The 27555-nt window shown below is 44.7% G+C and overlaps 1 protein-coding gene across 1 annotated transcript in view; it reads right to left on the reverse strand.

Moving 5' to 3' along the window:
- The window catches only part of LOC100087841 (complement factor H-like), a 121460-nt gene that overhangs the window by 52431 nt on the left and 41474 nt on the right, over positions 1-27555 (reverse strand). Inside the window, exons 17-25 of the mRNA XM_039914354.1 lie at positions 24137-24319; positions 21523-21720; positions 19483-19665; positions 16851-17048; positions 13468-13665; positions 10232-10414; positions 7366-7563; positions 2225-2407; positions 524-721 (exon numbers count right to left, since the gene is read on the reverse strand). Of these exons, the coding sequence (XP_039770288.1) occupies positions 524-721; positions 2225-2407; positions 7366-7563; positions 10232-10414; positions 13468-13665; positions 16851-17048; positions 19483-19665; positions 21523-21720; positions 24137-24319 (1722 nt within the window). The remainder of the gene's footprint in view (positions 1-523; positions 722-2224; positions 2408-7365; positions 7564-10231; positions 10415-13467; positions 13666-16850; positions 17049-19482; positions 19666-21522; positions 21721-24136; positions 24320-27555) is intronic.

The following is a 27555-nucleotide window of genomic DNA, read 5'->3' on the forward strand; positions in this document are numbered from 1 at the left end:
TATCCTCCACTTCACAGCCTTTTTGAGGACACACCTCCAAAATGCCAGAGGGGAGGAAGTTAGGGGAGGGAGTTACATGAGACAAAGTCTGGGGACATTAGGGGAACCCTTGGGATAGCGATGGGTGATGTGGATGGCAGGGTGAGGGGAGAAAATGGGTTGGCGATGGGCATTGTAATAATGATAAATGTGGCATTTTCAGCACTTACCATGTGCGAAGGACTGTACAAGAAACAAGGTGATCATGTTCCCACACGAGGCTGACAGTGTAAGTAGGAGGAAGAACAGGCATAGAATTCACATTTGGCAGATGCCTCAGAGGAAACTGAGGCACAGAGGCGTTAAGTGACTTATATGTTCCTAAATGCTTTGCACAATACTCTGCACACTGTAAGCACTCAAATACCATTGACTGACTTCAAACTACATTTTTGTAGTGTTTGGGAATACCTGAATTAGTAGCATAAAGTAGTAGTGAAATTTCTTTTTCTAATAACCCCTTTCATTGAACAAGGAAACTTACGGTGAACACAGATGGGATAGGTCAATTTTCCTTTTATACATTGCGCTCTAAAAGGAGGTGATCCTTCAGCTTTCTTAAATCCACTTCTGCATGCAAATTCAATGATATCTCCAGTTTCAGAGTATATTTTTTCCCAGCTTCCCCATTTCAACTGTATATTGTTTCTTGCCATATCTTCGGGAGATGCCGTACATGAGTCTGTCAGAATAGAATGACAATGATCATCTATTATCAGTGATCAGCAAAGTCAAGGGATTTATCTAACTAGAATTGTGACAGGGTTTTCAGGGTTAAATAAAATAGTTACAGTCTGAAGATTAGCTTGAGGTCTATTTGGATAAAATCTTAGACCTTCCCAGCCCCCAATCCATCCCCTCTCAACCTACAATCTACCTCATCTTAACCTTCCTCATTTCCACTGTCTCCCTGATCCTTCCTTCCCCTCGGTGTGCCCAGCCCATTCCCCAATTCAAAAGAACATCTTTAGGTCTAATCCATTTGCCTGGGAAAACGATTGCCCTTTTCCTTCTGATTCAGCCTTGGGAACAAAGATGATAGTTGGTCACCACTTGCCCCTCATTCTCAACATATTTGTCCAGCCCTTTTTCTTTGTACCTTTTGCCCAGCCAAGTAATCATTTGTCACCAAATTGTGAGGTTAGATTTATTTTCTACATAAATCTGTACATGTCCAAACCCAGATTGACTAAATACACAAAACCTGTCAATCAGGAAGGCCAGCAACTTTATTTTGTCGGTTAGGGGAGGGGCAAGATCAGATTCTGTGTTCAGGAGACAAAGCAAATTCCCATGTTACAAAGCCTTAAGAAGAAATTGAGGATGTGGAACCCCACAAATTTTGAACAGCTTTCATAATGTAGGAATAAGGGAAAATTTTGATTTAGGAATAAATATATTTCTCACAATTGTGGTGATTTTGATACTTGCTTCATTATCATTATTTTCATTATTATTACTACAACATTTATTAAACCCTTACCTTATGACAAGGATCGAGACAATTACTCCCCCCCCGACCACCAGCACCTTCAAAGCCTTATTGAAGGCATATCTCCTCCAAGAGGTCTTCCCTGACTAAGTTCCCCTTTTCTCTTCTCCCACCCACTTCTGCATCACCGACTTGCACCCTTTGTTTTTCTGCCCCACCTGTCCGACAGCACTTACATAGGCATCTGTAATTAATTTATTTATATTAATGTCTGTCGCTGCCCTCCCCAACCCCCCACCCCAAACTAAGTTTGCCGTGGGCAGGGAAAGTGTCTGTTTATTTTGTACTGTGCTCTTCCAAGCACTGAGTTCAGTGTTCTGCATAGAATAAATGCTCAATAAATACCATTGAATGAAGGGATAAAATAGGTTTTAATCCCTATGTAGATGGGACAAGGGGCTTTTTCCAATTGAGTTAGTTTGTCTTTCATCAATAGTGAGAATCATTCACACTCATCTTTAATGTTGCTCTTCTTTTTCTGTTGCCCTACTTGAATCCTACACCCCTGATTGGGAAAGATGCCCCAATCTCACTGGGGCCATGGACATAAAAACCTGTTGGCAATTCTGCACTAAGAGAGATCTTCATAAATTTTGAGGACAGATCAAGTGACATATTGTGTCATTTTAATTCTCACACTTGTGTCTTCACTCCTGGATCATCTTATGATCCCAGAGAATATTTAGCACTTACCTAAGCACGACGGTGGGTTTGACCACTTTCCATTTTCACACGTCACATCTTTGGAACCCTCCAGTTTATAAAAGTTCTGGCACTTGTATTCCACTTTGGCTCCTGAAGGGTATTTTTGTAACGGGAAAGAGGTGATGTCTCCATTGTCAATAGGCGGAGGTGGTCCGCATTCTCTAGCTTCCCCTGAAAGAAGGAACATTGTGATCATTAGAAGCATCAATGTGGCCTAGTGGAAAGCACTGAGGCCTGGGACCCAGAGAACCTGAGTTCTAATTCCGGCTCCCGCCACTTGCCTGCCTTCAAGTCATCTCTACTTGGAGAGAAGTCACTACAAATTTAGCGTGTCCAAAACAGAGCTCCTCATCTTCCCATCCGAACCCTGTCCTCCCTCCGATTTCCTCATCACTGTAGATAGCATCACCATCCTTGCCTCCTTGCTGACTTCCCAGTCTCCTTTCTTTCCCCACTCTTTTCCACAGTTCACTCTGCTGCCCGGATCACTTTTTTTACAAAAACATTTGGGAAGTGACACTCCATTCCTCAAAAAACTCCAGTGTTTGCCCATACACTGCCATATCAAACCAAAAAAAGCCCACCAATGCCTTTAAAGCATTCCATCACCTTGTCCCCTCCTACCTCGTCTCGCTTCTCTCCTTCTACAGCCCAGCCCACACACTTTGCTCCTCTAGTGCTAACCTTCTCACTATGCCTCTATCTCGTCCTGTCTCCCTGCAAACCCCTAGCCTGCATCCCACCTCTGGCTTGGAACGCCTTCCCTCCTCAGATCCTACAGACAATTACTCTCCCTGCCTTCAAATCCTTATTGAAGGCACATTTCCTCCAAGAGGCCTTCGCAGACTAAATCCCACTTTTCCTCATCTCCCACTCCCTTCAGCATCACCCTGCCTTGCACCCTTTGCTTTTCCCCCTCTCCCAGCCCCAGAGCACTTATGTGAATATCTGTAATTTTATTTATTGGTACTGTTGTCTGTCTCCCTGCCTTTAGACTGAAAGCTTGTTGTGGGCAGAGAATGTAACTATTGTTCTACTGTACTTAGCCCAGGTCTCTGCACACAATAGGAGTTCAATAAATACGATTGAATATATGAGTGAATATGGGTTGACCCAAGGCTGTTTCTTCACCTGTAAAATGGGGATCCAATGCCCATTCTTCCTCCTTCTCAGAGTGTGAGCCCCATTTCGGGTCAGGGAGTGCGTCTGGCCTAATTGTCTTGTATCTATCCCAGTGGGGAGTATAGTACTTTCATTCATTCATTCAATAGTATTTATTGAGCGCTTACTATGTGCAGAGCACTGCACTAAGCGCTTGGAATGTACAAATCGGTAACAGATAGATACAGTCCCTGCCCTTTGACGGGCTTACAGTCTAATCGGGGGAGACAGGCAGACAAAAACAATAGCAATAAATAGAATCAAGGGCATGAACATCTCATTAAAACAATAGCAAATAAATAGAATCAAGGTGATGTACATCTCATTAACAAAATGAATAGGGTAATGAAAAAATATACAGTTTAGCGGACAAGTACAGTGCTGAGGGGAGGGGAAGGGAGAGGTGGAGGAGCGGAGGGAAAGGGGGGAAAAGAGGGCTTAGCTGAGGAGAGGTGAAGGGGGGCGGTAGAGGGGGAACAGAGGGAGCAGAGGGAAAAGGGGAGCTCAGTCTGGGAAGGCCTCTTGGAGGAGGTGAGCTTTAAGTAGGGTTTTGAAGACGGGAAGAGAATTAGTTTCGTGGAGGTGAGGAGGGAGGGCATTCCAGGACAGCAGGAGGACATGGCCCAGGGTTCGACGGCGGGATAGGCGAGAACGGGGGAGAGTGAGGAGGTGGGCGGCACATGAGCGGAGCGTGCGGCGTTGGCAGTAGAAAGAGAGAAGGGAGGAGAGGTAGGAGGGGACAAGGTGATGGAGATCCTTGAAGCCTAGAGTGAGAAGTTTTTGTTTCATCCGGAGGTCGATAGGAAGCCACTGGAGGTTTTTAAGAAGGGGAGTGACATGCCCAGAGCGTTTCTGCAGGAAGATGAGCCGGGCAGCGGAGTGAAGAATAGACTGGAGCGGGGAGAGAGAAGAGGAAAGGAGATCAGAGAGAAGGCTGACAATAATCCGGCCGGGATATTGTGAGAACCTGTAGCAGTAAGATAGCCATTTGGGTGGAGAGGAAAGGGCAGATTTTGGCAATATTATAAAGGTGAGACCGGCAGGTTTTGGTGACGGATCGGATGTGTGGGATGAACGAGAGAGCCGAGTCAAAGATGACACCGAGGTTGCGGGCCTGAGAGACGGGAAGGATGGTCGTACCATCCACAGTGATAGGGAAGTCATAAAGAGGACAGGTCTCGGGAGGGAAGATGAGGAGCTCAGTTTTGGACATGTTGAGTTTTAGGTGGTGGGCAGACAACCAAGTAGGGACGTCTTGGAGGCAGGAGGAGACACGAGCCTGAAGGGAGGGGGAGAGGACTGGGCAGAGATGTAGATCTGTGTGTCATCTGCATAGAGATGATAGTAGAAGCCGTGAGAGTGAAAGAGTTCACCGAGGGAGTGAGTGTAGATGGAGAACAGAAGAGGGCCAAGAACTGACCCTTGAGGAACTCCAACAGTTAGAGGATGGGAGGGGGAGGAGGAGCCTGCAAAGGAGATGGAGAATGAACGGTCAGAGTGACAAGAGGAGAACCAGGAGAGGACAGAGTCCGTGAAGCCAAGGTGAGATAAGGCGTGGAGGAGAAGGGGATGGTCAACAGTGTCAAAGGCAGCTGAGAGGTCAAGGAGGATTAGGATAGAGTAGGAGCCATTGGATTTGGCAAGAAGGAGGTCATGGGTGACCTTAGAGGGGTCTCAGTAGAGGGGAGGGGACGGAAGCCAGATTGGAGGGAGTCCAGGAGAGAATGGGAGTTAAGGAATTCAAGGCAGCGAGTGTAGATGACTCGTTCTAGGAGCTTAGAAAGGAAGAGTAGTAGGGAGATAGGGCGATAACTGGAAGGGGAAGTGGGGTCGAGAGAGGGTTTTTTTAGGATGGGGTTTGTTTGAAGGCAGAGGGGAAGAAGCCATTGGAGAGTGAGCAGTTAAAGATAGAAGGTAAGGAGGGGAGAAGGGCAGGGGTGATGGTTTTTATAAGGTGAGCGGGAATGGGGTCCGAATGGGACTTAACACTTAGTAAGTAGCGCTTAACAAATAGCACAAATATTGTCATTATTGCTGTTATCATCCATATCGTTGTAGTTATTATTTATTGTCATAGTTATTGACTATAACATTTATAAGCAGCGTGGCCTAATGGCAAAAGCACCAGCTTGGGAGTCAGAAGACATGGGTTCTAATCTTGGCTCCACCACTTGTCACCTGTGTGACCTTGGGTGACTTGTGTGATTTAAGGTCTCTTTGCCTCAGTTCCCTCATCTATGAAATGGGGATTAAGACTGTGAGCCCCTCTTGGGCCAACATGATAAGTTTATATTTACCCCAGCTCTTAGAACAGTGTGTGGCACATAGTAAGCACTTAAAAAATGCCATTATAATTATTATTAGTAGTGTGTCTTATTGAAGGCATATTTCCTCTAGGAGGCCTTCCTTAACTAAGCTCCCCTTTCCTCTTCTCCTGCTCCCTTCTGCGGCAACCTGACATGCTCCCTTGATTTATCCTCCTTCCCAGACCTACAGCATCTATGGAAATATTTGTAATTTATTTATTTATATTAATATCTGTCTCCCCAAGCTTTACACTGTAAGGTCATTGTGGGGAGGTTATGTGTCTGTGTATCACTGTACTGTACTCCCCCAAGTGCTTAGTACTGGGTAAGAGTAAGAGAAGCAGCATGGTTTAGTAGATAGAGATGGTCCTGGGAGTCAGAGAGTCATGGGTTCTAATCCTGTACCCTCTGCATGTCTGCTTTGTGACCCTGGGCAGGTCACTTCAGTCCTCTGGGCCTCAGTTCCCTCATCTGCAAAATGGGGATTAAGTATGTGAGCCCTGTGTGGGACAGGGATTGGGTCCAACCTGACTAACTTGTATCTAACCCAGCACTTAGAACAGTGTTTGCTACATAGTAAGCACTTAACAAGTAATAATAATAATAATAATAATAATAATAATAATGGTATCCGTTAAGCATCATTTATATGCCAAGCACTGTTCTAAAGGCTGGGGTAGATATGAGGTCATCAGATCGTCCCATGCGGGGCTCACAGTCTTCTTCCCTATTTTCAGATGAGGTAACTGAGGCCCAGAGGACTGAAGTGACCTGCCCAAGGTCACAGAGCAGACAAGTGGCAGAGCTGGGATTAGAATTGGCTGCCTCTGACTCTCAAGCCCGGGATCTGGCCAATAGGTCACGCTGCTTCTACATAAACTACCATAATTATCATCATTAGTACTGTAATTACAGTGCTAGGTGCACAGTAAGTGCTCAATAAATATGATTGAATGAATGAATTATTATCATTATTATCATCATTTATTATTGTTGATAATATCCCAGGCTGTTGAGGTCCCAGAAGGGGTGGGAGGGAATCCAGTGAGGGAATATGTTGTTCAGAAAGGGCTGGGCTAGATGGGAAAGGTTAAAGGTGAAAAAAATCAAAGGCAAGTGGAGCAAGGTTACATAACAGAATGTTCGGTGACTCTGGGAACCTGAGGATCATGGGGGAATGGCAGGTACTGGGGGAAAGGATGGGAGGGAGTTACATGAGACAAAGTCTGGGGACGTTAGGGTAACCCCTGGGGTAGAGATGTGTGATGTGGATGCCAGGGTGAGGGGAGATAATTGGATGGCGATGGGCATTGTAATAATGATCGATGTGGCATTTTTAAGCACTTACCATGTGCCAAGGACTGTACAAGAAGCAAGGTGATCATGTCCCACATGGGGCTGACAGTGTAAGTAGGAGGAAGAACAGACAGAATTCCCATTTGGCAGATGCCTCAGATGAAACTGAGGCACAGAGGAGGTAAGTGACTTATATGTTCCTAAACACTTTGCACAATAGTCGGCGTACTGTCAGCACTCAGTAAATACCACTGATTAACTTCAAACTATGGTTTTGTTGTGTTTGGGAATACCTGAATTAGTAGCATAGAGTAGCAGTGAAATTTCTTTTTCTAATAACCCCTTTCACTGAACAAGGAAACTTACATTGAACACAGATGGGATAGGTCAATTTTCCTTGTATACACCGTGCTCTGAAAGGAGGCGATCCTTGAGCTTTCCTAAATCCACTTCTGCAGGTAAATTCAATGATATCTCCAGGTTCAAAGAATATTTTTTTCCAGTTTTCCCATTTCAACTGTATATTGTTTCTCGCCATATCTTCAGGAGATGCCGTACATGAGCCTGTCACAGTAGAGTGACAATGATCATCCATTATCAGTGATCAACAAAGTCAAGGAATTTATCTAACTGGAATTGTAACAGGGATTTCAGGGTTAAATAAAATAGTTACAGCCTGAAGATTAGCTTGGGGTCTATTTGAATAAAAGCTTAGACCTTCCCAGCCTCCCATCCATAGCCTCCCAGCCTACCACCTACCTCATCTTAACCTTCCTCACTTCCACTGTCTCCCTGATCCTTCCCTCCCCTCATTATGCCCAGTCCACTCCCCAACACAAAGATCATTTTAGGTCTAATCCATTTTGCCAGGAAAACGGTTGCACTTTTCCTTCTGAATCACCCTTGGGAACAAAGGTGATAGTTGGTCACCACTTGTCCCTCATTCTCCACATATTTGTCCAGCCAAGTAATCATTTGTCACCAAATTGTGGGGTTAGATTTAGTTTCTCCATATAGCTCTACAAGTGTCCAAACCCAGAATGACTAAGTACACAAAGCCTGTCAATCAGGAAGGTCAACAGCTTTATTTTGTCCATTGGGAGAGGGGCAAGATCAGATTTTCTGTTCAGTAGACAAAGCAAATTCCTATGTTACAAAGCCTTAAGAAGAAATTGAGGATGTGGAACCCCACAGATTTTGAACAGCTTTCATACTTAATGTAGAAATAAGGGACAATTTTGATTTGAGAATAAATACATTTATCACAGTTGTGGTGATTTTGATACTTGTTTCATTATCATTATTTTCATTATTATTACTATAACATATGTTAAACCCTTACTTTATGGCAAGGATGGAGACGATTAGTCCCCCAACCCCGTCCACCACCACCTTCAAAGCCTTATTGAAGGCACATCTCTTCCAAGAGGTCTTCCCTGACTAAGCCCACCTTTTCTCTTCTTCCACCCCCTTCTGCATCACCCGACTTGCGCCCTTTGTTTTTCTGCCCCACCAGCCCCACAGCACTTAACATACACATCTGCAATACATTTATTTATATTAACGTCTGTCTCTTCCCTTCCCAACCCCTACCCCAGACTGTAAGTTTGCTGTGGGCAGGGAATGTGTCTGTTTATTTTATACAGTGCTCTCCCATGCGCTTAGTACAGTGCTCTGCATACAGTAAATGCTCAATAAATACCATTGAATGAATGATTGAATGAATGACTATTTTAAGCTCTGGGATGGACCCAGGTTAATCAGGGTGGAAGAACTGTCCCCCCTTGAAGCTCACACTTAAGTAGGAGGGAGAGCAGGCAATGAATGTTCATTTTACTGATGAGGAAGCTGAGGCCCTGTGAAGTGACTTACTCAAAGCCACATAGCAGGATTAGAATCTCTGACTCCAAGGCCTGTGCTCTTCCCTCTCGACCAGTTATGAAGGTGCCCCGCTGCACTGCATAATGTGGAATGTCAATATGACTGTGGGGAAAAGGAAGACTCCCATCACCCCTCTCCTTCCTCCCACTCAAGCCCCCTACCTCCTCACCCTACTGCTTCCTTCACTTTGGGAAGGGGAAGTCACTGGACAAAAGTAGAGAGGAAGAGGGCAAGAGATTCATGTCAGAAAGCAACTTCATTCGCTCATGGCAGAGGTCCTTCTAAATCCTCTTCACCTCCTTCCCCTTCTTGCTCCCCATCTACCTACTCCCAGACAAGTTAGTTTAGGTTAGGTTTATAAGATTAGAACCCTCATCCTCTGACTCCAGGCCCATGCTCTTTCCACTGAGAAGCAGCGTGGCTCAGTGGAAAGAGCACGGGCTTTGGAGTCAGGGCTCATGAGTTCGAATCCCAGCTCTGCCACTTGTTGGCTGTGTGACTGTGGGCAAGTCACTTCACTTCTCTGTGCCTCAGTTCCCTCATCTGTAAAATGGGGATTAAGACTGTGAGCCCCACGTGGGACAACCTGATTCCCCTATGTCTACCCCAGCGCTTAAAACAGTGCTCGGCACATAGTAAGCGCTTAACAAATACCAACATTATTATTATTATTATTATCACTGTTCCAATATTTGAAGGTGCCATTCATCCCATTCCGAAGGGGAGATTGCCTTCCAAAATCATTCCGACTGCAAGGACAGTCACTCCAAAGAGGAAGGACCATCCCAAGAAATGGGGAAAATCATGACACCCGCAGCCAGTGGGATAGCCTGGCAGTTCCTTGAAATAATATCTTCTGAATCCCGGTGTTAAAGCCACCCCACCCAATGTCTTGAGCATTGTAGTTCTGAATTGAAGCCGTAAACGCGTCAATATGATCAGTTTTATTGATATTATCAATGTCGCTATGGGTAAAACACTTAACTTCTCAGGGCCTCAATTTCCTCATCTGTAATACAGGCATAAAATAGATTTTAATCCCTACGTAGATGGGACAAGGGACTTTTTCCAATTAAGTTAGTCTTTCATCAATAGTGAGAATCATTCACACTCATCTTAATGTTGCTCTTCTTTTTCTGTTGCCCTACTTGAATCCTACACCCCTGATTGGGAAAGATGCCCCAATCTCACTGGGGCCATGGACATAAAAACCTGTTGGCAATTCTGCACTAAGAGAGATCTTCATAAATTTTGAGGACAGATCAAGTGACATATTGTGTCATTTTAATTCTCACACTTGTGTCTTCACTCCTGGATCATCTTATGATCCCAGAGAATATTTAGCACTTACCTAAGCACGACGGTGGGTTTGACCACTTTCCATTTTCACACATCACATCTTTGGAACCCTCCAGTTTATAAAGGTTCTGGCACTTGTATTCCACTTTGGCTCCCGAAGGGTATATTTGTAACGGTAAAGAGGTGATGTCTCCATTGTCAATAGGCGGAGGTGGTCCGCATTCTCCAGCTTCCCCTGAAAGAAGGAACATTGTGATCATTAGAAGCATCAATGTGGCCTAGTGGAAAGCACTGAGGCCTGGGACCCAGAGAACCTGAGTTCTAATTCCGGCTCCCGCCACTCTCCTGCCTTCAAGACATCTCTACTTGAAGAGAAGTCACCACAAATTTAGCGTGTCCAAAACAGAGCTCCTTATCTTCCCATCCAAACCCTGTCCTCCCTCCAATTTCCTCATCACTGTAGATGGCATTTCCATCCTTGCCTCCTTGCTGACTTCCCAGCCTCCTTTCTCTCCTGACTCTGGTCCACAGTTCAGTCTGCTGCCTGGATCAGTTTTCTACCATAACGTTTGGGATGTGTCACTCCGTTCCCAAAAAACTCCAGTGGTTGCCCATACACTGCTATATCAAACCAAAAAAATGCCCACCACTGGCTTTAAAGCATTCCATCACCTTGTCCCCTCCTACCTCGCCTCGCTTCTCTCCTTCTACAACCCAGCCCACACACTTTGCTCCTCTAGTTCTAACCTTCTCACTGTGCCTCTATCTCACCTGCCACCCTGTGAACCCCTAGCCCATGTCCCACCTCTGGCCTGGAACGCCTTCCCTCCTCAGATCCTACAGACAATTACTCTCCCTGCCTTCAAATCTTTACTGAAGGCACATCTCCTCCCAGAGGCCTTCGCAGACTAAATCCCACTTTTCCTCATCTCCCACTCCCTTCTGCATTGCCCTGCCTTGCTCCCTTTGCTTTTCCTCATCTCCCAGCCCCAGAGCACTTAGGTAAATAGCAGTAATTTTCTTTATTTGTATTGTTGTCTGTCTCCCTGCCTCTAGACTGTAAGCTTGTTGTGGGCAGAGCATGTGACTACTGTTCTACTGTACTTTCCCCAGTGCTCTGCACACAGTAGAAGTTCAATAAATACGATTGAATGGATCAATAAATATGGGTTGACCCAAGGCTGTTCCTTCACCTGTAAAATGGGGATCTAATACCCATTCTTCCTCCTTCTTAGGGTGTGAGCCCCATGTTGGGTCAGGGAGTGCATCTGGCCTAATTGTCTTGTATCTATCCCTGTGGGAAGTATAGTACTTACCACTTAGTAAGAGCTTAACAAGTAGCACCTGTATTATCATTATTGCTGTTATCATCCATATTGTTGTAGTTATTATTGTTGTAGTTATTGACTATAACATTTATAAGCTGCGTGGCCTAATGGCAAAAGCACCAGCTTGGGAGTCAGAAGACATGGGTTCTAATCCTGGCTCCACCACTTGTCAGTTGTGTGACCTTGGGTGACTTGTGTGATTTAAGGTCTCTTTGCCTCAGTTCCCTCATCTACAAAATGGGGATTAAGACTGTGAGCCCTGCGTGGGACAACCTGACTAGTTTATATTTACCCCAGCTGTTAGAACAGTGTGTGGCACATAGTAAGCATTTAAAAACATGCCATTATAATTATTATTAGTAGTGTGTCTTATTGAAGGCATATTTCCTTAACTAAGCTCCCCTTTCCTCTTCTCCCGCTCCCTTCCGCGGCAACCTAACATGCTCCCTTGATTCATCCTCCTTCCCAGACCTACAGCATCTATGGAAATATTTGTAATTTATTTATTTATATTAATATCTGTCTCCCCAAGCTTTACACTGTAAGGTCATTGTGGGGAGGTTATGTGTCTGTGTATCACTGTACTGTACTCCCCCAAGTGCTTAGTACTGGGTAAGAGTAAGAGAAGCAGCATGGTTTAGTAGATAGAGATGGTCCTGGGAGTCAGAGAGTCATGGGTTCTAACCCTGTACCCTCTGCATGTCTGCTTTGTGACCCTGGGCAGGTCACTTCAGTCCTCTGGGCCTCAGTTCCCTCATCTGCAAAATGGGGATTAAGTATGTGAGCCCTGTGTGGGACAGGGATTGGGTCCAACCTGACTAACTTGTATCTAACCCAGCACTTAGAACAGTGTTTGCCACATAGTAAGCACTTAACAAGTAATAATAATAATATTAATAATGGTATTTGTTAAGCACTTTTTATATGTCAAGCACTGTTCTCTTATATGTCAAGCACTCTTCTAAGGGCTGGGGTAGATATGAGGTCATCAGGTCGTCCCATGTGGGGCTCACAGTCTTCTTCCCTATTTTCAGATGAGGTAACTGAGGCCCAGAGGACTGAAGTGACCTGCCCAAGGTCACAGAGCAGACAAGTGGCAGAGCTGGGATTAGAATTGGCTGCCTCTGACTCTCAAGCCCAGGATCTGGCCAATAGGTCATGCAGCTTCTACATAAACTACCATAATTATTATCATCAGTACTATAATTACAGTGCTAGGCGCACAGTAGGTGCTCAATAAATATGATTGAATGAATGAATTATTATCATTATTATCATCATTATTATTGTTGTACTAACCCTAACCCAGGGTGCTGAGGTCCCAGAAGGGGTGGGAATGAATCCTATGAGGGAATATGTGGCACAGAAAGGGCTGGGCTAGATGGGAACGGTTAAAGGTGAAAAGAATCAAAGGCAAGTGGAGCAAGGTTAGATAACAATGTACGGTGACTCTGGGAACCTGAGGATCATGGGGGAATGGCAGGTACTGGGGGAAAGGATGGGAGGGAGTTACATGAGACAAAGTCTGGGGACGTTAGGGTAACCCCTGGGGTAGAGATGTGTGATGTGGATGGCATGGTGAGGGGAGATAATGGGATGGTGGAGGGCATTGTAATAATGATCAGTGTGGCATTTTCAGCACTTACCATGCGCCAAGGACTGCACTAGAAACAAGGTGACCAAGTCCCCACATGGGGCTGACTGTGTAAGTAGGAGGAAGAACAGGCATAGAATTCACATTTGACAGATGCCTCAGAGGAAACTGAGACACAGAGGACTTAAGTGACATATGTTTCTAAACACTTTGCACAATATTCTGCACACTCTAAGCACTCAATAAATTCCATTGATTGACTTCAAACTACAGTTTGTAGTGTTTGGGAATACCTGAATTAGTAGCATAGAGTAGCAGTGAAATTTCTTTTTCTAATAACCCCTTTCATTGAACAAGGAAACTTACAGTTAACACAGATGGGAAAGGTCAATTTTCTTTCTACACATTGCGCTCTAAAAGGAGGTGATCCTTCAGCTTTCCTAAATCCACTTCTGCAGGTAAATTCAATGATATCTCCAGGTTCATAGTATATTTTTTCCCAGTTTCCCCATTTCAACTGTATATTGTTTCTCGCCATATCTTCAGGAGATGCCGTACATGAGTCTGTCAGAAAAGAATGATAGTGATCATCTATTATCAGTGATCAGCAAAGTCAAGGGATTTATCTAACTGGAAGTGTGACAGGGATTTCAGGGTTAAATAAAATAGTTACAGCCTGAAGATTAGCTTGGGGTCTATTTGGATAAAAGCTTAGACCTTCCCAGCCCCCCATCCATCCCCTCCCAGCCTACCACCTACCTCATCTTAACCTTCCTCACTTCCACTGTCTCCCTGATCCGTCTCTGCCCTCACCGTGCCCAGCCCATTCCCCAACTCAAAGAACATCTTTAGGTCTAATCCATTTTCCCATTAAAATGGTTGCACTTTTCCTTCTGATTCAGCCTTGGGAACAAAGATGATAGTTGGTCACCACTTGCCCCTCATTCTCAACATATTTGTCCAGTGCTTTTTCTGTGCACCTTTTGTTCAGCCAAGAAATCATTTGTCGCCAAATTGTGAGGTTAGATTTAGTTTCTATATAAATCTGTATAAGTGTCCAAACCCAGATTGACTAAATACACAAAACTTGTCAATCAGGAAGGTCAGCAACTTTATTTTGTCGGTTAGGGGAGGGGCAAGATCAGATTCTGTGTTCAGGAGACAAAGCAAATTCCCATGTTACAAAGCCTTAAGAAGAAATTGAGGACGTGGAACCCCACAAATTTTGAACAGCTTTCATAATGTAGAAATAAGGGACAATTTTGATTTGAGAATAAATACGTTTCTCACAGTTGTGGTGATTTTGATACTTGCTTCATTATCATCATTTTCATTATTATTACTATAACATTTGTTAAACCCTTACTGTATGGCAAGGATGAAGACAATTACTCCCCCCCCGACCACCACCACCTTCAAAGCCTTATTGAAAGCACATCTCCTCCAAGAGGTCTTCCCTGACTAAGCCCGCCTTTTCTCTTCTCCCACCCCCTTCTGCATCACCCTGACTTGCACCCTTTGTTTTTCTGCCCCACCAGTGCCACAGCACTTACATACACATCTGTAATTCATTTATTTATATTAATGTCTGTCTCTGCCTTCCCCAACCCCCACCCCAAACTGTAAGTTTGTTGTGGGCAGGGAAAGTGTCTGTTTATTTTGTACTGTGGTCTCCCAAGCACTTAGTTCAGTGCTCTGCATACAGTAAATGCTCAGTAAATACCACTGAATAAATGATTGAATGAATGACTATTTTAAGTTCTGGGATGGACCGAGGTTAATCAGGATGGAAGAACTGTCCTCCCTTGGAGCTCACTTTTAAGTAGGAGGGAGAGCAGGCATTGACTGTCCATTGTACAGATGAGGACTCTGATGCCCTGTGAAGTGACTTGCCCAAAGCCACACTGCAGGGATTAGAACCTCTGACTCCAAGGTCCGTGCACTTTCCTCTCGACCAGTTATGAAAGTGCCCCACTGCACTGCATAGCGTGGAATGTCACTGTGACTGTGGGGAAAAAGAAGACCCCATCACCCCTCTCCTTCCTCCCACTCTAACCCCATACCTCCTCACCACACTGCCTCCTTCAATTTGGGAAGGGGAAGCCACAAGAGAACAGTATAGAGGAAGAGGGCAGGGGATTCATGACAGAAAACATGACTTGCTCATGGCAGAGGTCCTTCCAATTCCTCTTCTCCTCCTTCCCCTTCTTGGTCCCTTAATTGTCTTGCATCAACTCCAGTAGGGAGTACAGTAGTTAACACTTAGTGTTAAAGAAATGTCACAAGTATTATTATTATTGCTGTTATTCATCATTATTATTGCTGTAGTTATTATTAAATAACCACAACATTTATAAGCAGCATGGCCTTTTGGCAAGAGTCAGAAGACATAGGTTCTAATCCTGGCCCCGCCAGTTGTCAGTTGTGTGACCTTGGGCAAGTCACTTAAATTCCCTGTGCCTCATTTCATTCATCTGTAAAATGGGGATTAAGTATGTTAGTCCTATGTGGGACAGGGACTGGATCCAACCTGATTAACCTGTGTCTAACCCAGAACAGTATACTAACATATACTTAGAACAGTATATGCCACATAGTAAGCACTTAACAAGTAATAATAATATTAATGGTATTTGTTAAGCACTTATGTGCCTAGCACTCTTCTAAGCACCGGGCTAGATACAAAATCATCAGGTTGTCCCACATGGGGCTCACAGTCTTCATCCTCATTTTACAGATGAGGTAACTGAGGCCCAGAGAAGTTAAGTGACTTGCCCAAGGTCACAGAGCAGACAAGTGGCAGAGCCGGGATTAGAATACACTATCTCTGACTCACAAGCCCAGGATCTGGCCATTAGATCACACTGCTTCTACATAAACTACCAGAATTATTATCATTAGTACTGTTATTACAGTGCTCTGCATTCAGTCAGTGCTCAATAAATATGATTGAATGTATGAATGAATATTATGAAATCATTATTATTATTATTATCATCATTATCGTTGTTATACTAGCCCTATCCCATGGTGTTAAAGTCCCAGAAGGGGTGGGAGGGAATCCTGCGGTGGAATGTGTGGTAAAGAAAGGGCTGGACTAGATGGGAAAGGTTAAAGGTTAAAAAGAAATCAAAGCCAAATAGAGCACGTTGAGTTAACGGAGTGTAGGGTGACTCTGGGAACAAGAGAAACGTGGGAGAATGGCAGGTTGTGGGGAAAAGACGGGCAAAGAGTAACATGACACAAAGTCTGGGGATGTTAGGGGAACCTCTGGGGTAGAGATGTTAATGTATGGTGTGGATGGCAGGATGAGGGGAGATAATGGGATGGCAGGGGGGCATTGTAATAATGATAAATAATGTAATGTTATAATAATAAATGTGGCATTTTTAAGTGTTTACCATGTGCCAGGGACTGTACTAGAAACAAGGTGATCATGTCACCACACGGGACAAGGTGATCATGTCCCCACACGGGGATGACAGTGTAAGTAGGAGGGACAACAAGGTATTGAATCCCCATTTGGCAGATGCCTCAGAGGAAACTGAGACACAGAAAAGTTAAGTGACTTATACGTTCCTAAACACGCTGCACAATACTCTGCACACGGTAAGCACTCAATAAATATCGTTGGTTGACTGAGTTCAAACTACAATTTTGTTGTGTTTGGGACTGCCTGAATTTTTAGCATAGAGTAGCAGTGAAATTTATTTTTCTAATTACCCCCTTCATTGAACAAGGAAACTTACATTGAACACAGATGGGATAAGTCAATTTTCCTTGTATACACTGTGCTCTGAAAGGAGGTGATCCTGGAGCTTCCCTAAATCCTCTTCTGCACGCAAATTCAATGGTATCTCCAGTTTCAGAGTATATTTTTTCCCAGTTTCCCCATTTCAACTGTACATTGTTTCTTGCCATATCTTCAGGTGATGCCGTACATGAGTCTGTCAGAAAAGAATGACAGTGATCATCTATTATCAGTGATCAGCAAAATGAAGGGATTTATCTAACTGGAATGGTAACAGAGATTTCAGGGTTAAATAAAATAGTTACAGCCTGAAGATTAGCTTGGGGTCTATTTGGATAAGTCTATTTGGATAAAAGCTTAGACCTTCCCAGCTCCCCACCATCCCCTCTCAGCCTACCACCTACCTCATCTTAACCTTCCTCACTTCCATTGCCTCCCTGATCCATCCCTCCCCTCATTATGCCCAGTCCACTCCCCAACACAAAGATCATTTTAGGTCTAATCCATTTTGCCAGGAAAACTGTTGCACTTTTCCTTCTGAATCACCCTTGGGAACAAAGGTGATAGTTGGTCACCACTTGTCCCTCATTCTCCACATATTTGTCCAGCCAAGTAATCATTTGTCACCAAATTATGGGGTTAGATTTAGTTTCTCCATATAGCTCTACAAGTGTCCAAACCCAGAATGACTAAGTACACAAGCCTGTCAATCAGGAAGGTCAACAGCTTTATTTTGTCCATTAGGAGAGGGGCAAGATCAGATTTTCTGTTCAGTAGACAAAGCAAATTCCCATGTTACAAAGCCTTAAGAAGAAATTGAGGATGTGGAACCCCACAAATTTTGAACAGCTTTCATACTTAATGTAGAAATAAGGGACAATTTTGATTTGAGAATAAATACATTTATCATAGTTGTGGTGATTTTGATACTTGCTTCATTATCATTATTTTCATTATTATTACTATAACATATGTTAAACCCTTACTTTATGGCAAGGATGGAGACGATTAGTCCCCCAACCCCGTCCACCACCACCTTCAAAGCCTTATTGAAGGCACATCTCTTCCAAGAGGTCTTCCCTGACTAAGCCCACCTTTTCTCTTCTCCCACCCCCTTCTGCATCACGCTGACTTGTGCCCTTTGTTTTTCTGCCCTACCAGCCCCACAGCACTTAACATACACATCTGCAATACATTTATTTATATTAACGTCTGTCTCTTCCCTTCCCAACCCCTACCCCAGACTGTAAGTTTACTGTAGGCAGGTAATGTCTGTTTATTTTATACAGTGCTCTCCCAAGCGCTTAGTACAGTGCTCTGCATACAGTAAATGCTCAATAAATACCATTGAATGAATGATTGAATGAATGACTATTTTAAGCTCTGGGATGGACCCAGGTTAATCAGGGTGGAAGAACTGTCCCCCCTTGAAGCTCACACTTAAGTAGGAGGGAGAGCAGGCAATGAATGTTCATTTTACCGATGAGGAAGCTGAGGCCCTGTGAAGTGACTTACTCAAAGCCACATAGCAGGATTAGAATCTCTGACTCCAAGGCCTGTGCTCTTCCCTCTCGACCAGTTATGAAGGTGCCCCGCTGCACTGCATAATGTGGAATGTCAATATGACTGTGGGGAAAAGGAAGACTCCCATCACCCCTCTCCTTCCTCCCACTCAAGCCCCCTACCTCCTCACCCCACTGCTTCCTTCACTTTGGGAAGGGGAAGTCACTGGACAAAAGTAGAGAGGAAGAGGGCAAGAGATTCATGTCAGAAAGCAACTTCATTCGCTCATGGCAGAGGTCCTTCTAAATCCTCTTCACCTCCTTCCCCTTCTTGCTCCCCCTCTACCTACTCCCAGACAAGTTAGGTCTCTTGTCCCAGATCACACAGCAGGCAGGGAGGAGAAATAAAATTAGAACCCACATCCTCTGACTCCAGGCCCGTCCTCTTTCCACTGTTCCAATATTTGAAGGTGCCATTCATCCCATTCCGAAGTGGAGATTGCCTTCCAAAATCACTCCGACTGCAAGGACAGTCACTCGAAAGAGGAACGACCAACCCAAGAAATGGGGAAAACCATGACACCCGCTGCCAGTGGGATAGCCTGGCAGTTCCTTGAAATAATATCTTCTGAATCCCGGTGTTAAAGCCACCCCACCCAATGTCTTGAGCATTGTAGTTCTGAATTGAAGCCGTAAACGCGTCAATATGATCAGTTTCATTGATATTATCAATGTCGCCATGGGTAAAACACTTAACTTCTCAGGGCCTCAATTTCCTCATTTGTAATACAGGCATAAAATAGATTTTAATCCCTATGTAGATGGGACAAGGGACTTTTTCCAATTAAGTTTCTTTGTCTTTCATCAATAGTGAGAATCATTCACACTCATCTTTAATGTTGCTCTTCTTTTTCTGTTGCCCTACTTGAATCCTACACCCCTGATTGGGAAAGATGCCCCAATCTCACTGGGGCCATGGACATAAAAACCTGTTGGCAATTCTGCACTAAGAGAGATCTTCATAAATTTTGAGGACAGATCAAGTGACATATTGTGTCATTTTAATTCTCACACTTGTGTCTTCACTCCTGGATCATCTTATGATCCCAGAGAATATTTAGCACTTACCTAAGCACGACGGTGGGTTTGACCACTTTCCATTTTCACACGTCACATCTTTGGAACCCTCCAGTTTATAAAAGTTCTGGCACTTGTATTCCACTTTGGCTCCTGAAGGGTATTTTTGTAATGGGAAAGAGGTGATGTCTCCATTGTCAATAGGCGGAGGTGGTCCGCATTCTCCAGCTTCCCCTGAAAGAAGGAACATTGTGATCATTAGAAGCATCAATGTGGCCTAGTGGAAAGCACTGAGGCCTGGGACCCAGAGAACCTGAGTTCTAATTCCGGCTCCCGCCACTCTCCTGCCTTCAAGACATCTCTACTTGAAGAGAAGTCACCACAAATTTAGCGTGTCCAAAACAGAGCTCCTTATCTTCCCATCCAAACCCTGTCCTCCCTCCAATTTCCTCATCACTGTAGATGGCATTTCCATCCTTGCCTCCTTGCTGACTTCCCAGCCTCCTTTCTCTCCTGACTCTGGTCCACAGTTCAGTCTGCTGCCTGGATCAGTTTTCTACCATAACGTTTGGGATGTGTCACTCCGTTCCCAAAAAACTCCAGTGGTTGCCCATACACTGCTATATCAAACCAAAAAAATGCCCACCATTGGCTTTAAAGCATTCCATCACCTTGTCCCCTCCTACCTCGCCTCGCTTCTCTCCTTCTACAACCCAGCCCACACACTTTGCTCCTCTAGTTCTAACCTTCTCACTGTGCCTCTATCTCTCCTGCCACCCTGTGAACCCCTAGCCCATGTCCCACCTCTGGCCTGGAACGCCTTCCCTCCTCAGATCCTACAGACAATTACTCTCCCTGCCTTCAAATCCTTATTGAAGGCACATCTCCTCCCTGAGGCCTTCGCAGACTAAATCCCACTTTTCCTCATCTCCCACTCCCTTCTGCATTGCCCTGCCTTGCTCCCTTTGCTTTTCCTCATCTCCCAGCCCCAGAGCACTTAGGTAAATAGCAGTAATTTTCTTTATTTGTATTGTTGTCTGTCTCCCTGCCTCTCGACTCTAAGCTTGTTGTAGGCAGAGAATGTGACTACTGTTCCCCAGTGTGACTACTTTCCCCAGTGCTCTGCACATAGTAGGAGTTCAATAAATATGATTGAATGGATGAGTGAATATGGATTAATCCAGGGCTGCTTCTTCACCTGTAAAATGGGAATCCAATACCTATTCTTCCTCCTTCTTAGAGTGTGAGCCCCATGTTGGGTCAGGGAGTGCATCTGGCCTAATTGTCTAATTGCCTAATCTATCCCAGTGGGGAGCACATTACTTCAAACTTAGTAAGCACTTAACAAATAGTACAAGTATGATCGTTATTATTGCTGTTGTTATTATCATTATTGTTGTACTAACCCTATCCCAGGGTGTTGAGGTCCCAGAAGGGGTGGGAGGGAATCCTGTGAGGGAATGTGTGGTAAGGAAAGGGCTGGGCTAGATGGGAAAGGTCAATGTTAAAAAAAAAAAATTAAAGCCAAATGGAGCAAGTTTAGATAATGGAATGTAGGGTGACTCTGGGAACCTCAGGAACATGGGGGAATGACAGATTGTGGGGGAAAGGAGGGGAGGGAGTTACATGAGACAAAGTCACGGGAATTTGGGGGACCCCCCTGGGGTAGAGATGTTAACGTGTGGTGTAGATGGCAGCGTGAGGGAAGATAATGGGATGGCGGAGGGCATTGTAATAATGATAATTGTGGCATTTTTAAGCACTTACCATGTGCCAAGGACTGTATTAGAAACAAGGTGATCATGTCCCCACATGGGGCTGAGAGTGTAAGTAGGAGGGAGAACAGTATTGAATCCACATTTGGCACATGCCATAGAGGAAACTGAGGCACAGAGGAGTTAAGTGACTTATACTTTATCCTAAACATTTTGCACAGTACTCTGCACACTGTAAGCACTCAATAAATATTATTGATTGACTAAGTTCAAACTACAGTTTTGTTGTCTTTTCAGGACTGCCTGAATTACTACCATAGAGTAGAAGTGAAATTTCTTTTTCTAATTGCACTGTTCATTGAACAAGAAAACTTACATTGAACACAGATGGGATAGGTCATTTTTCCTTGTATACACTGTACTTTAAAAGGAGGTGATCCTTGAGCTTTCCTAAATCCATTTCTGCAGGTAAATTCAGTCATATCTCCAGTTTCAACGTATATTTTTTCCAAGTTTCTCCATTTCAACTGTATATTGTTTCTCGCCATATCTTCTGGCGATGTTGTACATGCCTCTGTCAGAAAATAGAATGAAAATGATCATCTATTATCTATAATCAGCAAAGTCACGGGATTTATCTAACTGGAATTGTGACAGGGTTTTCAGCGTTAGATAAAATAGTTACAGGCTGATGATTAGCTTGGGGCCTATTTGGATAAAAGCTTAAACCTTCCCAGCCTCCCATCCATCCCCTCTCAGCCTACCACCTATCTCATCTTAACCTTCCTCACTTCCACTGATTCCTTGACCCTCCCCTCCCTGTGCCCAGCCCACTTCCTAACCTAAAGATCTTTAAAACGAATCCATTTTCCCATTAAAACAGTTGCCCTTTTCCTTCTGATTCAGCCTTGAAAATAAAGGTGGTGATGATGATGGTATTTGTTAAGCTCTTACTATGTACCAAGCACTATTCTAAATGCTGTTATAGTTGGTCACCACTTGTCCCTCATTCTGAACCTATTTGTCCAGCCCTTTTTCTGTGCACCTTTTGTCCAGCCAAGTAATCATTTGTCACCAAATTTTAGGATTAGATTTAATTTCTCCATTCACTTCTGCAGGTGTCCAAGCCCAGATTGACTAAATACACAAAACCTGTCAAGCAGGAGGGTAGGCAGCTTTACTTTGTCTGTTAGGAGAGGAGTGAGATCAGATTCTCTGTTCAGGAGACAGAGTAAATTCCCGTGTTACAAAGCATTAAGAAGGAATTGGGGACAAGGACTGCTACAAATTTTAAAGCCTTTCATACTTGACAGTGAAAAAATACATTTCTCATGATTGTGGTGATTTTGATACTTGCTTCATTAGTATTATTATTATTACTACTATAACGTTTGTTAAACACAGTATAAGCCAAGGATGGCGCCATTTAACACCCCCTTCAAAGCCATATTGAAGGTACTTCTTCTCCCAACCCCTTCTGCATCATCCTGACTTGCTACCTTTGTTCTTCTACCTCCCCACCAGCCCCACAGCACTTATGTACCCATCTGTAATTCAATGATTTATATTAATGTCTGTCTCTGCCCCCTCTCTAGACTGTAAGCTCGTTGTGGGCAGGGAACGTGTCTTTTTATTTTGTACTGTATTCTCCCAAGTACTTAGTACAGTGTTCTGCACACAGTAAGTGCTCAATAAATGCGATTGAATGAATGTCTATTCTAAGCTCTGGGATAGACGCACATTAATCAGGTTGGTTTAACTGTCTCCATATGAAGTTCACAATCTAAGTAGGATGGAGAGCAGGCATTGAATGTCCATTTTACAGATGAGGAAACTGAGGCACAGAGAAGTGACTTGCCTAAGGCCACACTGCAGGGATTAGAACCTCTGACTTCAAAGCCTGTCCTCTTTCCTCTCAACCAGTTATGAAGGTGCTCTACTGCACTGATAGTGTGGAATGTCAATATGATCATGGGGAAAAGGAAGATTCCCCAACACTCCTCTCCTTCCTCTCACTCTACCCCACTACCTCCCCACCCCACTGCATCCTTCACTTTGGGAAGAGGAAGTAACAGGACGAGAGTATAAGGGAAGAAGGCAGGAGATGAATGTCAGAAAACATCACTCGTTCATGGCAGAGGTCCTTCTAACTCCTCTCCTCCTCCTTCCTCTTCTTGATACCCCTCTACCTACCCCCAGAGAAGTTGTGACTTGTCCCAGGTCATATAGCAGGCAAGAGGGAGAACTGGGATTAGAATCCAGGTCCTCTGACTCCCAGACCTAGGTTCTTTCCTCTTTTGCAATATTCAGAGGTGCCATTCATCCCACTCGGAAGTGGAGGGTGGCTTTTGAAACCTTTCTGACCACAAGGACAGTCATCCCAAAGAGGAGGGAAGCAACAGGGACCAACCCAAGAAATAGGGGAAATCAGGGAGCCCTTCAAGCAGGGTAGCATGGCAGTTGCCTGATATCTTCTTAGTCCCAGTGTCAAAGCCACCCAACTTGTGAAGAAAATTCATTGATACATATTTCTTGAGTATTGTAGTTCTTAAAACCATAATTTTAGTAAAATGATCAGTTTTACGTGACTGTGCATAAATCAGTTAGCTTGACTGGGCCTCGGTTTCCTCATCCATAAAATTGGGATGATACATTATAATCCCTATATGGATGGAACAGGGACTTTTTCTGATTTCATAATTTTACATTTAATCAATAATGTGAATTATTCACACTGACCTTAATGTTGCTCTTTTTTGTTGTTGTTGTTGCCCTACTCGAATCTCTACACCGCTGGCTTTGAAAGTAGCATGCAGCTTCATCCTCCTCGGAGGCATGGACCTAAAACCCTGTTTGGGATTCTGCATTTACTGAGACCGCAATAGATTTTGGGATACTGAACCAAGTGATGTATTGTGTCATTTTAATTCTCATGATCATTTGTTCCCTGCTTGATCATCTCATGATCTCGGGGAATATATTCCATTTACCTAAGCACGACGGTGGATTTGACCACTTCCCATTTTCACACCTCACATCTTTGGAACCCTCCAGTTTATAAAGGTTCTGGCACTTGTATTCCACCTGGGCTCCAGAAGGGTATTCACGTAATGGGAAAGAAGTGATGTCTCCATTGTTAATAGGTGGAGGTGGTCCGCATTTTCCAGGTGCCTCTGAAAGAAGGAATGTTGTGATCATTAGAAACAATTTGGCCTAGTGGAAGGAGTTTGGGCCTGGGAGCCAGAGAACCCGAGTTCTAATTCCAGCTCTTCCACTTGCCTGCTGTGCGGCCCTGAACAGTCTCTCAGCTTATCTGGGCCTAAATTAGCTCATCTATAAAATGGGATCAAATCCTCCTACTTAGATTGTGAACCCCATATGGACAGGGACTTTGCTGAACCTGATTATCTTGTATTGACCTCAGTGCTTAGTACATAGCTTGGCACATAGTAAGCGCTGCAAAAATACCTTAAAAAAACTGGGCTAGGCGATGATGAGCAGGATCAGGTTCAGATGACATGCTAGGTAAGTAGTTGCCACTGATCAACACATACAGAAATGACATGCATGAGATGCATGCAAGATAGCCACCTGCCTGGGATATTAAAGATGGTGCCCCAACAGAAGAACTCATGTCCCTCTATCCTGTGAGTTCTTTGTCAGGAGACAAGCTTACCACCTCTGTTTTACAGTACTCTTCCAAACTCTGCATACCACAAGCTCTCAATGAATATCACTGATTGACTGATTGATCAAGATGACCGTCAGACACCCTTTGATGTTGCACAAGAAAGGCGACCATTTCTGTTTCCTCTTTCACTGAATCCCCATGTCCCTTCATCTCTTCGGCTAAGCCTGGAAATTAAAACAGTCTCTACCACAGATTTGTTTATTTTTACATATTGAATTTACCCCCTGTGAAATCCAGGCAAAGTTGGCTAAATGGAGTAGGACTGGGAAAGGAGAGGGATGGGGGCGCAGATAGGCAAAAGGGTATTTGGTAATATAGTAACATGATACAGTATGATACAATAAAATAGTGTTAATAAGCGGGTGATGACTAGGGTCGGGGGTCGGCTTGACTAAGGGTTGACCTGATCAAACTCAAAGTCGAAAGGCCAGCGGCCAGAAGAGTCCCGGAGCTGAAGACCAAATGTCTCTGAGGCGGCGGCAGGGGCCCTAAGGTTGTCCGGGGTGGGTTGCGGGTGTAGGAGGTGGCTAAGGTAAGATAACACAGTGAGAACAAGGACATCGTCACCCGGGGAGGGGGAGATCAATCACCTCACGGGGGAAGAGGGGTGAGGGCTTCCCAAAATGACTGCTTCAAGCGGAGTGAGGGGGGGCCGTTGGGGAGCACAATGTCCCACTTCCCCTTCCAGTTATCGTCCTATCTCCCTACTACTCTTCCTTTCTAAGCTCCTAGAACGAGTCATCTACACTCGCTGCCTTGAATTCCTTAACTCCCATTCTCTCCTGGACTCCCTCCAATCTGGCTTCTGTCCCCTCCCCTCTACTGAGACTGCTTTCTCTAAGGTCACCCATGACCTCCTTCTTGCCAAATCCAATGGCTCCTACTCTATCCTAATCCTCCTTGACCTCTCAGCTGCCTTTGACACTGTTGACCATCCCCTTCTCCTCCACGCCTTATCTCACCTTGGCTTCACGGACTCTGTCCTCTCCTGGTTCTCCTCTTGTCACTCTGACCGTTCATTCTCCATCTCCTTTGCAGGCTCCTCCTCCCCCTCCCATCCTCTAACTGTTGGAGTTCCTCAAGGGTCAGTTCTTGGCCCTCTTCTGTTCTCCATTTATACTCACTCTCTTGGTGAACTCATCTGCTCTCAAGGCTTCAACTACCATCTCTACGCAGATGACACATCTCTGCCCTGACCTCTCCCCCTCTCTTCAGGCTCGTATCTCCTCCTGCCTCCAGGACATCTCCACCTGGATGTCTGCCCCCCACCTAAAACTCAACATGACCAAAACTGAGCTTCTCATCTTCCCTCCCAAGCGCGGTCCCCTCCCAGACTTCCCTATCACCGTGGATGGTATGACCATCCTTCCCGTCTCTCAGGCCCACAACCTCGCCTCGGTGTCATCTTTGACTCGGCTCTCTCGTTCACCCCACACATCCGATCCGTTAACAAGACCTGCCGGTCTCACCTTTATAATATCTCCAAGATCCGCCCTTTCCTCTCCACCCAAACGGCTATCTTACTGCTACAGGCTCTCATAATATCCCAGCTAGACTACTGTGTCAGCCTTCTCTCTTATCTCCCTTCCTCCTGTCTCTCCCCGCTCCAGTCTATTCTTCACTCCGTTGCCTGGCTCATCTTCCTGCAGAAACGCTCTGGACATGTCACTCCCCTTCATAAAAACCTCCAGTGGTTGCCTATCAACTTCCTCACAAATCAAAAACTTCTCACTCTTGGCTTCAAGGCTCTCCATCACCTTGCCCCTTCCTACCTCTCCTCCCTTCTCTCTTTCTACTGCCCACCCTGCACGCTCTGCTCCTCTGCCACCCAGCTCCTCACCATCCCCCGTTCTCACCTATCCTGCCATTGACCCCTCGGGCCACGTCCTCCCACGGTCATGGAATGCCCTCCCTCCTCACCTCCACGAAACTAATTATCTTCCCATCTTCAAAACCCTACTTAAAGCTCACCTCCTCCAAGAGGCCTTCCCAGACTGAGCTCCCCTTTTCCCTCTGCTCCCTCTGCTCCCCCCTCCCTCCCTCCTTCACCTCTCCTCAACTAAGCCCTCTTTTCCCCCCTTTCCCTTTGCTCCTCCCCCTCTCCCGTCCCATCCCCTCAGCACTGTACTCGTCCACTCAACTGTATATGTCTTCATCATCCTATTCATTTTGTTTAATGAGATGTACATCACTCTGATTCTATTTATTTGCTATTGTTTTAATGAGATGTTCTTCCCCTTGACTCTATTTATTGCCATTGTTCTTGTCTGTCTGTCTCCCCCGATTAGACTTTAAGCCCGTCAAATGGCAGGGACTGTCTCTATCTGTTGCCGATTTGCACATTCCAAGTGCTTAGTACAGTGCTCTGCACATAGTAAGAGCTCAATAAATACTATTGAATGAATGAATGAATATTTGAGCTAGAAAATCAATCACTGGTAGTTATAATAATAACAATAGTATTTAAGTGCTTACTACGTGCCATGCACTGTTCTAAGTACTAAGATAGATACAAGGTAATCAGCTTGTCCCACTTGGGACTCACAGTCTTGATCCCCATTTTACAGATGAGGTAACTGAGGCACAGAGAAGTTAAGTGATTTGCTTAAAGTCACAAAGCTGATAAGTGGCGAAGCGGGATTAGAACCCACAACTTCTGACTCCCAGCAAGGACTTACTGTGTGCAAAGCCCCATACTAAGCCTTTTGAACGAGCAAT

Source organism: Ornithorhynchus anatinus, chromosome 16 (genome assembly GCF_004115215.2).
Source record: "Ornithorhynchus anatinus isolate Pmale09 chromosome 16, mOrnAna1.pri.v4, whole genome shotgun sequence".
NCBI classification, from domain to species: Eukaryota; Metazoa; Chordata; class Mammalia; order Monotremata; family Ornithorhynchidae; genus Ornithorhynchus; species Ornithorhynchus anatinus.